This window comes from Sesamum indicum, linkage group LG11, assembly GCF_026168435.1.
Source record: "Sesamum indicum cultivar Baizhima isolate 11 linkage group LG11, ASM2616843v1, whole genome shotgun sequence".
Lineage (NCBI taxonomy): Eukaryota > Viridiplantae > Streptophyta > Magnoliopsida > Lamiales > Pedaliaceae > Sesamum > Sesamum indicum.
This window is the reverse complement of record NC_142667.1, coordinates 12,301,235-12,315,406: the sequence shown is the minus strand read 5'-3', so window position 1 is coordinate 12,315,406 and position 14,172 is coordinate 12,301,235. Positions and strand designations below refer to the sequence as shown.

General features: G+C 37.7%; 1 protein-coding gene across 2 annotated transcripts; it reads left to right on the top strand.

The window, feature by feature from the left end:
* Positions 1 to 5,843: 5,843 nt before the first annotated feature.
* LOC105173879 (dihydrolipoyllysine-residue succinyltransferase component of 2-oxoglutarate dehydrogenase complex 2, mitochondrial) lies at positions 5,844 to 13,480 on the top strand. Of its 2 annotated transcripts, none has more exons than XM_011095781.3 (15): positions 5,844 to 6,080; positions 6,213 to 6,282; positions 6,419 to 6,493; positions 7,183 to 7,243; positions 7,328 to 7,355; positions 7,965 to 8,035; positions 8,715 to 8,795; positions 8,912 to 8,967; positions 9,217 to 9,261; positions 9,363 to 9,635; positions 9,720 to 9,814; positions 10,441 to 10,531; positions 10,613 to 10,723; positions 12,709 to 12,903; positions 13,001 to 13,480. In XM_011095781.3, the coding sequence occupies exons 2-15, from the start codon at positions 6,232 to 6,234 to the stop codon at positions 13,190 to 13,192; spliced, it is 1,425 nt and encodes a 474-aa protein (XP_011094083.2). In that variant the 5' UTR covers positions 5,844 to 6,080; positions 6,213 to 6,231; the 3' UTR covers positions 13,193 to 13,480. The 2 variants fall into 2 exon arrangements, with proteins under 2 accessions (XP_011094083.2, XP_011094084.2); XM_011095782.3 differs by having other exon boundaries at positions 5,847 to 6,080; positions 8,718 to 8,795.
* Positions 13,481 to 14,172: the final 692 nt, after the last annotated feature.

Genomic DNA, 14,172 nt, shown 5'->3' with positions numbered 1-14,172 from the left:
GTGTGTGTGTGTGTGCATATGTGCGTGTGAGAGTGTGTATGTGGTGTGCGTGTGTGAGTGTGTGTGTGGTGTGCGTGTGTGTGTGGGGTGTGTGCGTGTGTGTGTGTGTGTATGCGTGTGCGGTGTGTGTGTGCGTGTGCGTGTGTGGTGTGTGTGTGTGTGTGCGTGCGTGTGCGGGGTGTGTGTGTGTGTGTCACTATAGAAATTGTTTTACTTCTATTTTGAACATAGAAGAAGTGAGGTGTTGCTTTTATCTTTTGTGCCAACGAATGTCATTTGCGTCTTGTTACATTTCCTATTCTTCTTTAATTTCTAAGTCTTCATTTCTATCTACACAACCTTTTTTCTCATGCAGGATGTCACCATAGTTTCGCAATATTTATTGCTCATTACGGGTATTGTGTGTGTGGGTGGGGTGTGTGTGTGTGTGTGTGCGCGTGGTGTGCGTGTGTGTGTGGGGTGTGTGTGTGTTGGGTGTGTGTGTGTGTGCGTGCTGTGCGTGTGGGTGTGTGCGTGTGGGGTGTGTGCGTGTGTGTGTAGGGTGTGTGCATGTTGTGTGTGTGTGGGGGGTGTGTGCGTGTTATGTGTTGTGTGTGTGGGGTGTGTGCGTGTTGTGTGTGTGTGTGTGGGGTGTGTGCGTGGTGTGCGTGTGTGTGTGGGTGGTGTGCGTGTGTGTGTGTGGTGTGTACGTGTGTGTGTGTGGGGTGTGTGCGTGTGCGGTGTGTGTGTGTATGCGTTTGCGGTAGGGGTGTGTGTGTGTGTCACTGTAGAACATGTTTTACTTCTATTTTGAACATAACAGAAGTGAGTTGTTGTTTTTATATTCTGCGACAACGAATGTCATATGCGTCTTGTTATATTTGTCATTCTCCTTCAATTTCTAAGTCTTCATTTCTATCTACACAATCCTTTTTCTCGTGCTGGAGGGCACCATGGTTACGCAATATTTTATGCTCATTACGGGTATTGTGTGTCTTTGTGGTCTATTTATTTTGTTTTGTAACATTTTTATGTGCTTGCATAAATGTGTATTCTCATTTTTGTTTACCTGATATGATTGAGTATTTATTGAAATGAAGCAATAACAGAACAAGAAAGGGTGTGTCGTCCCTCTTCTTTTTTGTAATTGCATTAGGACAATGATTTTGTGATTAATATTATTCAGTTTCTAGATCAACCTCTCTAAAAATCATGATCTGGTGTAGCAAGTTTCTGTTGAGATCATGATGTCCAAGAATATATTTTTATATTTTTTAATCAGCTACTGCATTTCTTTTTCAATTTTATCGACCACAAACTTGAGAAGTTTTGGTGAATGATGCACCCTCCTTGCCCCGAATTTTCCATTTCCTTGTTTGTGCGACTTTTTGTGTGTGTGTGTGTGTGCATGTGTGCGTGTGTGAGTGTGTGTGTGGTGTGCGTGTGTGAGTGTGTGTGGGGTGTGTGTGTGTGTGTGTGCATGTGCGGTGTGTGTGTGTGTGTCCGCGTGTTCAGTGTGTGTGTGAGTGTGTGTGTGCGTGTGTGTGTGCGTGCGTGTGCGGGGTGTGTGTGTGTGTGTCTCACTGTAGAAATTGTTTTACTTCTATTTTGAACATAGAAGAAGTGAGGTGTTGCATTTATCTTTTGCGCCAACGAATGTCATTTGCATCTTGTTATATTTCCTATTCTTCTTTAATTTCTAAGTCTCCATTTTTATTAACACAACCTTTTTTCTCGTGCAGGATGTCACCATAGTTTCGCAATATTTTATGCTCATTACGGGTATTGTGTGTCTTTGTGGTCTATTTATTTTCTTTTGTAACATTTTTGTGTGCATGCATAGATGTGTATTCTCATTTTTGTTTGCCTAATATGAATGAGTATTTATTGAAATGAAGAGCAATAATAGGACAGGAAAGAATGCATTGTCCATCTTCTTTTTTCCTTTCAATTCTTGGATTGATTTACCTTACCATAGGGGATATAGTGAGAGAAAATGAGTGGAGGATTGATAAAATCTTATTACTGCCTTAGGTGGTTATGATCTGCTAACCAATTCTTGAATTGGTTGACAGTGACCATTATAAAATATTACAGTTTTGAACCCTGACTTTAGTGCGTTTAACCTTTTTTATTTCCTTCCTGCTATTAGCAGTCTCTATTATTTTTACCCTTTAAACACATGGTAGTTTCTGTAGTATCACCTTGATTTTTGAATACTCGAATGGAAGAGGAAGAATGGTCCTTTTGCTTAGGAACAATTGATCAGGTATATATGTTGTAGTTGATGCTTGACTCATGTTTGTCCTTACATGTGGGTTACTATTTATCAGGTAAAGAACTAATCATTCACTTGCCCAAGTTTCTGTTATTTTTCTGCCTTCAGGTACTTATGGGATGTTTCATACATATTTGAGTGATAACAGTTTCCAAGTAATGTGGTTTTGGTATTGCAGAAACCAGGATATTAGGCCTATAAGTTGTTGAATCTGTGTTGTTGCTTGATAAATAGCACATATGTTCTAGTGGCTCTTCTTTAGAAAGTGAATGATTCCTTTACTTGAAGGAGACACAAGCTTTAACTTTTTGAAAGAGAGGTAAGTTTCATGAAGTAATCAAAATCCATTACAAGTTTTTATGCTAACTTTGTTAAAGGTTGAGGCGTCTTGTGTGATTTATGTTTCTTGTCGCTTGGGCTTTTGCTGAAATGCCTTAGCAAATACAAAGCTAACCCATTGCTAATTGCTTTATTTTAACCATCCCATGTATTCATAGCATTTTGGATTTTGGTTTACTTTATGATCTCATATTGCTTTTGAGCAGTGTGGGTAGTTAGATTATCTTAAAGGTACTTTTCTCTTTGTTTTTTGTTTTTCTTTTTAAGGAATTGAAGGCACTTTTCTTCTGAATTAGATAATTTGCAGGAATTGAAGCGCAGACGACGAAAGAGGAAGAGTAGGAAGGAGAAGAGGAGGAGGAGTCACCATCATTCATATGATGATTCTTCTGATGATTCTGTTGATCTGCGGATAAAAGGAGGTGCAGGAAGGCATATTCAGACTCTGATTCTGACGTCAGTGCTTCAGATGATTCGGGAGTGGGTAGGGGCAAGAAGCGGTCTGAGAAGAAGAGTAAGAAACATCGCCATAAAAATGATTCGGGTGTGTGGGGGGGGTGTGTTGTGTGCATGTGCGGTGTGTGAGTGTGTGTGGTGTGTGTGGGGGGGGGGATGTGCATGTGCGGTGTGTGAGTGTGTGTGGTGTGTGTGTGTGGGGGGGGGTGTGCATGTGCGGTGTGTGTGTGTGTGTGTGTGTACGTGTCATTGTAGAACATGTTTTACTTCCATTTTGAACATAGAAGAAGTGAGGTGTTGCTTTCATCTTCTGTGCCAACGAATATCATCTGCTTCTTGTTACATTTGCCATTGTCCTTCAATTTTTAAGTCTTCATTTGTATCCACACAACCCTTTTTCTTGTGCAGGATGTCACTATAGTTTCGCAACATTTTATGCTCATTACAGGTATTGTGTGTCTTTGTGGTCTATTTATGTCCTTGGTAACATTTTTATGTGCTTGCATAGATGTGTATTCTCATTTTTGTTTACCTGATATGAATGAGTATTTATTAAAATGAAGAGCAATAACAGGACAGGAGAGAGTGCATTGTCCCTCTTCTTTTTGCCTTTCAATATATCTTGTTAGTATTATCCCTCTTCTTTTTTCCTTCCAGGAATATATTTTTATATATTCTGATCAGCTGCTGCATTTCTTTTTCAATTTTATCGACCACAAACTTGAGAAGTTTTGTTGAATGATACTCCCTTCTTGTTCGGACTTTTCCATTTCCTTATTTGTGCGTCTTTATGTGTGTGTGTGTGTATGTGAGTGAGTGTGTGTGGTGTGTGTGTGAGAGAGAGAGAGAGTGTGTGTGTGGTGTGTGTGTCTGTGTGTGTGCGTGTGCGCTGTGTGTGTCACTGTAGAACATGTTTTACTTTCATTTTGAACATAGAAGAAGTGAGGTGTTGCTTTCATCTTCTGCGCCAACGAATGCCATCTGCGTCTTGTTACATTTGTCATTCTCCTTCAATTTTTAAGTTTTCATTTCGATTTACACAACCCTTTTTCTAGTGAAGGATGTCACCATAGTTTCGCAACATTTTATGCTCATTACAGGTATTGTGTGTCTTTGTGGTCTATTTATGTCCTTTATAATATTTTTGTGTGCTTACATAGATGTGTATTCTCATTTTTGTTTACTTGATATGAGTGAGTATTTATTGAAATGAAGAGCAATAACAGGACAAGAGAGAGTGCATTGTCCCTCTTCTTTTTTCCTTTCAATATATCTCGTTAGCAAGAGTTTAAATAAACAGGCCGTTTCCACCATATTAAAACAAAATAAAAAGAAAAAGAAGAAGAAAAGACGGTTTCCAATACTAATAATTATATTATATTATTTTAAAATTAAAATTATTATTATTTAATATATATTTTTAATAATAATTTTAAAATTATCTCTCGATATCTTATCGATCAACCATCATAAATTTTATTATTGAACAAAATAAATATTTTTTTTTGATAAATGTAAATTTCATAAATGAGAGAAAAAATGAGTACAACAGTACTGAGGAGCTCAGTTCTCCCTCGATAGGTCAAGAGATACGTCACAATCTATATAGTGCACTTGTGCTAACAGATTTAGGTAAGTTAATGCTAAGAATACGTAATCTGATATCCTCAACAATAAATCTCGCTAAAATAATCAGGGTTCACTCAGTGTGCTCGAATCATCTAAGTTGCGTTCCCTCCAAATGTGGTAAACACATGATCCAAGTAGCGCGCAATTAGCCATGTTAATGATGTGCTTTCCCCTCCATTTCTGAGTGGCTCATTGGATATCCATCTGCCACTCCCTGTTAGGCCATAGGAAACAAACCACACGACGGACGACAATGAGGCAGTGGCGACTATATTGGCAGTGAAAAAATAAGTGCGAATATGTCTCTATATAGTCTTCGTTACATAGGACACATCCTCCCAAGTGTGATAACCATTGCTTGTCAGTTGTGGCCAGCCGCTCTAGGATGGCGAGCCGAAGTATAAACATGTGGCATGGTATTTTGAGAGAGCCCGAAAGTAGTGAAAACCAGCCTACTTTCGGACTCAGCGGATCAAATAGACTATAAAGGGCTTGGGTCGTGGGAACCCCCCCCCCCCGTAAATGTCCAACGAATACTATCATTCCCTCCATGGATCACTAATGTATACACAATCTCCAAACATTCCATGTCTGTGATAAGTGGCTAGTGCCACAGTCCCTCGGGTATGACAACATGTAACAGGATATGTTCCAGCAAGTCCGTAGCACTCGGTCCCCATGGGAATCTGTTCATAAGAGGGCCAAGTGGGTGCCATGGATCTCTCCACAAATAGAAGTCTCGCCCATCTCCAATGCGATATTCAACCTTTGACTGCAGCAAGGTCCGGAGCCTTATGAGCTTCCTCCATCCCCATGAGCCTCTACGTTCAGAAATCGTCCAAATAGAGGAATTGCGTAATCGTCCGTGGTAGAGCCAATTCACCCAAATCGAAGTTCTGTCACGGCGAATGACATCACACAATATTTTGCACATGAGTACCTTGTTCAGAGTGCCAATATCCTTCAATTCTTGTCCTCCCTCACTCAAAGGTTTGCATACCTCCTTCCATACAGCTTTGGCATAGCCAGAATCTCCTGTACCTTCTCATAGGAACTTTCGCAGCCGTTTCTCAATATCATTAATGACTTTTTTAGGTAGGATCATAACAAAATAAATATTTCGAGGAAGAAAATTAGAGGAGGATAACACATTTTTACGATCGCATTCATTTACTTTTTGAAACCAAAGCCCGAAATATTTTTTTCTTTATTATTTTCTTCTTTTGATTTTTTATTTCTCTTCCCCCTCTTGCCTTTTGCCTTTCACTGAAGCGCATTATGAACCCGTCGAAGTCAATTTAGAATAGTTCGCGAAGGCCTAAGATCTTTACTAATATTTTGCAGTTGTACTTCGGTTTGGCCATTTAGACTTTCCTTTTCCGCTTCAATCAAACCCTAGGTCAGATTGGCATTTCGCTGCTCTCTCCTCATGATTACGTATTTTTGTTCTTTTTGTTGATTTCTGGAATGATGTGAAAATCTGTTCCAATACCTCGCTTTCCTCCGTTCAATCGCTTGTTTGTATTTGCAGGTAGGAGATCGAAGGCGTGATGTTGGGTGTTTTAAGGCGTAAAGCCGCTTCCGGTGCCTCATCTGCTTCCGTAATTTCCTCATTCATTCGTTTTTTTTTTTAACTTCAGTGGCCTAAGTTTATATGTGGATTTAGTTATGCATATCCGCTTATATTATGTGTCCGAAACATTTACGTAGAAACTTTTTTATGCTTTCTTGGGTTAGGTGTACGGAAAATCGCTGTATAAGCTCAAGCCTGCAGTGCCTACACCACGACCATGCTCTGCCGCGGCAGAAGAGGTAATATGGATGTTTTGGTTTTGATGTGTACAAAATCTTAGCCAGCTGTTTCGTGTTTTCAGCTTTTATGGAAATGCAGGCAGCATATGAGCTACTTAACATAATTTAATTATATTTGGCGGTGAATGAGATCCTTGATTCATTACAGTTCGTTTTGGAGAAAGTCAGCTAAAGGAGTCCTGTTTACTGTCATTTACTTTTGTTTTCTACTTGGTTATTGAGGTATTTGATTAATAATCTACCTCGTGTCTAGTTAATGATTTGAGACAGCCTGTCATCATCTGTCTGCAATTATGTCTCAGTGTGTATATGTTCGTATACCCATTATGGAAATTGATATGTATAACTCTGAAGGCCTGGATATGCTTATGTATGTATTCTATGGATTATGTCTGAGGGATCAGCCTTAGAAAGACACCATAATTACTCAATAATCATCAGCATATCTGCATATGTATATAAAAGAATATAGGGTAGCTTATGCTAGTTATGGACATACACGGGCGTTTATGATTATAGTTTCTCTGTGGATCCTTTTTAGAAGACGGTTATACTTAGTGTTTGCTATTAGGACAAGTATAGTTTGTTGGACCTAAGAAGACACTTTAGTTGTTTGATCAAGAATCATTTTTGAAGTCAACCTGATTGTCTTGGTCATCAATTTTCACTTATTTTTAAATTGTGAACAGATCATACATTACACCAGGGGATTTGGTGGTGCTCGTACTTTCTGCCACCTTCCTTTGGCTGGTAGGGCTTCTTGCTTTCTCCATACATAGCTGCGACTACTCTTTACATGGTTTGCATCAGTCATATTATCTATTTTTTATGCAGGACACATGACGACCTTGATGCCAAAGAGGTCAGTGATCCACTGTAAATGTTTTCATACATATTCTTTTGGGTGCTTATTGTACTGTGTTCATGGTCTTTGCTCATTGATGGATAGTAAAGAACAAGATGAAAGTGAGTGAGAAATTTGAAAGACCAACTAAAGTGGTCATAGATTAGAGTCTTGGTTTAATGATAATCGGTCATTAGAACTTACGAATTACGGCTCTCTTTAGCTGATGACTAAGATAATCTCTGAAGTGGATCCATGAAAGGGAAGTTCTAGTTATAATTCAGGAACAACTTGGCTCTGTTGAATCCTGTTGGACGCTTGCTTAGTTGACTGGTGAAAGCATACCTGGGTTGTTCAGATTTACTGACCAGTCTGTATATTGATCTAACCGTGGCAAGAAGGTTTAGTCGTATCATAGCTAAACTTGGTGTTCACTTCATGAAAAGTGTCTGGTGACTCCAACTTGCGGTATTCCTCTTTCTTGCTTGTGGGAATTGATTTCAAGCATCATGTGTGTTCCACATGTGGAAAGAAAAAGTACTAAAATTTCCTACTGAAAGATTGGGGAATGCAGGGCTAACTGGTTGATAATTTCAAGCTGAGATGGATCTGATTCTTGTGTTGCAGGGAAGTTTTAGGCATTCTTCAGCAAGATGTCAACATGCAAATTTGGAGCAGGTCATTCAGTTCTAGCACTGGTATAATGTTCACTAGAGTGCCAGCTTTCATTGTAGCCTATGTGCATCAGAATTGTGTCAGTGGATGAGAACAGGCTTTTCACATATAAGTTGCTGTATCATTTTTCTATTTATGGGTCATATTTTATATGGCCTTTTAATTTCTGTCCTTTGGAAAGTTGAATTTCTTATACATTTATTATCAGAAGGATGAACCATATGGCATGAGAGTTGGCGAATGAAAGAATTAAATCCATGAAGTAGTGTAAAGTAAAATAAAAGTGGAAAATTTGCTACTTTTCTGTTTGTTGCTTTCTTGAACGGACCTTATATAAAGTGAACTTGAGAAGGTATCGCCTTGGTTTGCCTATAACATATAACATATTAGTATATTGTGTAAAACATTGAAGTAAACCTAAGAAGTATGGTTTAACAATACAAAGCCAATATGTTAGTGGTGATGGTGTTTCTGCATCTAGAATGGCCGCATTCGATAAATGCAATGGTGCTGGCATGATATGCAATGCACTTATGTCTTGTGTGCTTTAGTCTTTGATTTGTTGTGCATTCTAAGTTTAGCTATTGGCTGATTAGGATAAGTTATCACTATAAATGGAAGGCTTGGCAATGTGTTTATGTGCAGTGTTACTCTTTTCTATTTTTTGGTCTTGCTTGTAACTTGTCTCCTATCAATGCTCAGCAGAAGGTGATATTGTTGAAGCTGTTGTTCCTTTTATGGGCGAATCCATTAGTGATGGAACATTAGCCACATTCTTGAAAAGTATGTTCTCTATATTATGATCTAGTCCAGTATGTTCTCTAGTCTTATATTCACTTAAGTAATCATGATCTGATGCTTATTCCCTTTTGTTTTTTACTGCTATTTGGTGTGAACAGAACCTGGGGATCGAGTAGAAGTTGATGAGCCAATTGCTCAGGTTGAAACAGACAAGGTACTCCCTTAGTCCCTTTTAATAGCTGATGATTAAGAATATATAGTTTACCAACTTTTTTTTTTGGAAATAGAGCTTTTCAGGACTGTACCTAAAATTTATAGAATGATCATCTGCCATCACTTCCCTGTAAATAATGAAGGGGGGTTAGATCCTGTTCATAAAATAACATCTATGAAGTAACTTTAGATATAGGATTCTTTTCTAGGTTATTTGTAACAGTTGGCTCTTCTGTTGTTTGTGGCCCAGGTAACCATTGATGTCAATAGTCCTGAAGCAGGAGTGATCCAAAAGGTACAATGCCATACATTAGACAAATAGTTATGTTTGCTCTAACTTTATTTTTTAGTTACTTAGGAGCTGATATTCTTTTGATTTTATGTGAACGTTCATAGTTAATAGCTAAGGAAGGAGATACTGTGGAACCTGGCACCAAGGTCGCTATCATATCAAGATCTGGTGAAGGTGCAACTCATGTTGCACCTTCTGATGACAAAGCATCCGAGAGAGCTCCTCCATCACCAACTCCTGCTGAAGAGAAAAAGGAGAATCCAACTCCTAAAGTTGAAACTACTCCTACCGTAGGAAAGCCGAAAGGAAGTCCTGCCCCTCCTCCCAAACCCTCAGCTACAGAACCCCAGCTGCCTCCCAAAGACAGGGAAAGACGAGTAAGTCTAATGTTTTCACATATTACTGGGATGCTCTTGAACAATTTTGTCATACTTGTGGTATGTTAATTGCTCTGATGACAGGTGCCTATGACAAGGCTTAGGAAGAGAGTTGCCACGCGTTTGAAGGATTCTCAAAACACATTTGCATTACTGACAACATTTAATGAAGTTGATATGTAAGTTCATGTCTCTATGTTGGGGTTTCCTTTAGCTTAGAGAGGATGATGTGGGTCTTTGCCAGATATTTAAGGTTTCTGCGAGCGCTTATGCTTTGGTTAGTGATAATTGTGTTGAGTTGAGTAGTTGAGCTGCCATACCAGCTAAAACATGGACATCAAATTTTCTGTTGTGGAAGAATTTTCCATGGTGATGCTGCCATTATTGATTGGTTAATGGGGGTTTTTGCTCTCTGGGTCATGGGGTGGGGCATCCTGAATCAAGTTTTAGTTTTGTTGTGTTTCATCATATCTTTAGTCCTTGCAAGCATGTTGATTTCCTTGGTTGAATTTTGTAGTCTAGTTCTCTGTGCAAGGTTTATGCTTATTTTGATTTCTGTAGATTCATTTGTTTTAGATTTTCATCTTAACCATTAAAATACACCCACCGTTTTGTTTCAACTGTGACTTGTTATATTATGGAGGGACATGGAATCTTGATAGTACTAACTGCTAATCACATTTGTTATACTTGTCAACCATTTACTTGGTTGAGCAGTTTGAAAAAGTTGAGGGTGTTTGCCACACTTTATTTTCTCTCTGCAGTTAAATTCTGATTGCTCCACATTCTGATTTGCTTATGACAGGACTAATTTGATGAAACTTCGCTCTGATTACAAGGATGCATTTTTTGAAAAACATGGAGTGAAGCTGGGACTAATGTCCGGATTTGTGAAAGTATGCTGATATCAGTATTCCAGTCTTTTTTTATCTTATGCATCCTTCATAGGAACTGAACTTTGTCTTAATGAGTTTCAGGCAGCTATCAGTGCTTTGCAGAGGCAGCCAATAGTGAATGCTGTTATTGATGGCGATGACATAATTTACAGAGACTACGTCGATATTAGCATAGCTGTTGGTACCCCCAAGGTAACATCTTGACTCTTTAATTGATATTCAAGAGATTGTCATAGATGGGCTAAAGGTTTTAAGAGTTAGCAGTACACCCCTTGTGAACTCTCTTGGCATCTCTAATTTAAGATGAACATGCAGATTTGGACTAAAGGGTAATTTCTGTTTTGAATGAGCTGTCGTAAGATGTTTTAGCTTTTAGAGTCAATTTCAATGACGCCCCATGTAAGTTGGTGTAATTACGAATTGCACACCTCCTTACTCTAAAATTTTAAAAATTTCCCAATCGAATTCTGTTGTTAAAAGATCCGAACTACATATGTAAAAGGCCTTAATTATCTTCATGTAAAAAAAGAAAAAAAATTATGACGGGTTAACTACAAAGATCTCCCTTGCAAGTTAATGTAATTACGGACAATACCCTTCTTGTTTTTGCAATTATATTTCAAATTTATAATTTTTTAGCTGCCACCACTTCCAAGTTCCAAGTTTATACTAGTAACATGCCTTTTCTCACAACTTTACAAAACATAGACGTTTAGTTGTTTTGTGTCTAATTCTAGAAGGTAGGACATTATAAAATTTTGCTTATGCTTGGATGATACCATAGTTTTCTTACAACTATTCCAGGTGATGTTCTTTTGGGGACTGTGGATGAGGACTGTGTTAATGTTATGTGTCTACTTATTTTATTTGTTGAATGGCAAGTGACAACATAAAATAGATGTTTCTTCTTAAAATATTTTGAACTCTTGGTTCCAATTATGAAATCAATGACAAAGAATAATCCTTTGGTTTAAAGGGAATGAAGCTTCACCTCATCATCTTGTGAAGATAATACAAATGGGGAATATCATTTAAAGAGCTTATACTACAAGATTTTCTGCCCATAGATTTAATTTAGTCTAAGCGATCTGGTTGGATGCATGCATTATTTTTCACATATAAATATAGATGTAAAAAGATTAGATTTGAAAATAAAAGAACATAAGACTAAATGCGGATAATGACCCCTAGTTATTCTCTGAGGTTTGGTGTAATCACACGTAACCTCCATGTTGTTTGGAAAGCTATATTTAGTTAGAGGATGTTTGTATTCATTTAACAAATAGATCATTCCGTTAGCCAAACTTCACCGAATTTGTTGCTATAACCAAAAAAATTGAATGAAAAATTCATATTTAACCTCAATTGATTTATTTTTGACTTATTGCTGGATAAAGAAATTTTTTTATAAGCATGAAGATATATCTATTCACATGTATTAACGTGTAAAGATATATAAGGATAGTTTGGTCAGAAAAATATTGTTTGACACTTTGATTGCACTGCATATTTTCATTCAATTTTTTTTTTGCTATTATCAACAAATTTGGTGAATTTTGACTAATTGGGGGTTCTACTTGTTAGACGGGAACAAACATTAGGGATACTAAATCTAATTTTGAGATCATTGATGTCTACGGATAATTATAGCGAACCTCAGAGAGGGTGGTGTAATTATCCCTTATTTTTCACATATAAATGTAGATGTAAAAAGAGGAGATAAGAAAAATAAAAGAGCATATGACTAAATGTGGTATCAAATGATATTACTTTGTAATTGACACTGACCTCTTTGCAAATTTTGATTCGTTACCAAAATATTCCTCCAAATTTAACAAGGAAAAAATAAATTACAATTTTAATTTCTCTAAGACCCTATGGAAAGGGGTGTCATAGATTCTGTAAATTTGGAGAGTCGGTTTCTGTAGTTTCAAAATGGAGATGGGTACAAATTGTAATTAAACTAACTTTAAGGGAAGGTTTCTATAATTAATCCTAGCTTTTATAAATCATGGGAATCCTTTTTTGTTTAATGAGGTGCAGAATGGAAGATTTTTTCAGTCCTGAAGCATTATCTTGCAGTATGACTTTACTGTATCTTGTGTATTTTCTGGTAGTTGTCTAAATAGAAGGGTTCCTCTGTCTCTTACTCTACTTGACCTTTCTATTTCCGTCAGGGTCTTGTTGTCCCAGTTCTCCGCAATGCTGAACGTATGAATTTTGCTGAGGTTGAAAAGGAAATTAACACCCTTGCTAAGAAGGCCAATGATGGTACTATATCAATTGATGAGATGGCTGGGGGAACGTTTACCATATCCAATGGTGGTGTATATGGAAGTCTTCTAAGTACTCCGATCATTAATCCTCCTCAGGTTTGTTCTTTGTGGGCCTTTTTCATTTGTTGATTTCCTGTTCTATATGCATGTTTAAACCTGTGATTAATTTGTTTGTTATTTGGGTGAAATGTAGTCTGCAATCTTGGGTATGCACTCAATAGTAAACCGCCCTATGGTTGTTGGAGGTGCAATAGTTCCACGACCAATGATGTACATTGCACTGACATATGACCATAGGCTGATAGACGGAAGAGAGGCAGTATTCTTTTTGGGAAGAATCAAAGATGTGGTGGAAGATCCTCGAAGATTGCTGTTGGATGTATGAAACTGCTGCAACTGGTGGTACTTACATTGGCATTGCTAATATATCTGAATTGGTGGTCAGAACAGTTCTGTAGTATTTATTTTTTGGCTTCACTTTGGACTGAAGTAGTCTTTTCTCGCGGCATGCAGTGTCCAAATTTGAAATGAGATCACAGCACAAACACACATATTTCTCCTTTTCATCTTACAAACCAGTCCCATGTATTTTCACATTGCAACAGCACTTGGTGTCACTAAAAGTGCATGGATGATTTTTGAAATAAAGGTTTAAATAATGTGGTTGCTAGTATCATGTTGCCTGTATGATGGTATTGTATGATCTGAGGAAAGGGTTGTATGAAATAGTATGTTCTGCATGGTGATGGGTACCATTCTTGTTCTTCCTCAGGTAAATTATTGTTTATAATGCAAGAATCATGTCAAATTAGCAGGAGATCATTCTGCCACGTACCTATTCCCAACCAGTATGGGTCCGTGGAGTATAGCAAGCCACACAGCGTTAGAAATAATCTGTGTTTGTATGCGTGTGCGATGTTGTGTCCCATTTGTGTGCGTCTGCTCCACCTGCCTATATTGAATAGAACCACTTATCCCAATCATCCTGGCTTTATGGGCAATTTCTGGATTCCTTGTGAAATTACTTTGGAATTTGTTTGTTCTCACTAAATAACTGCGTGATGTATGATTAAATAATCGTTTTCACGTTACAGAAAATAATTATTTATCTAGTTCGTCTTTAGAAAAGATTATGGAGATGCCATTGTTCTTATTCGATGCTAGACTGACTCAATTGGTTGTATATTGTATCATGTTTGATCCAAAAGCTGCTTCTTCATACAAAGAATAGGTATTGATTATATCATTACATTACAGAGAATGGTAATAGTCATGTGGGGGGTGAATGAAAAGAATAATAGAAGCCTACCACTTCCCTGAGCTTGAATGGATGAGTATAGAATCAATACCAACTAGATCATTCGG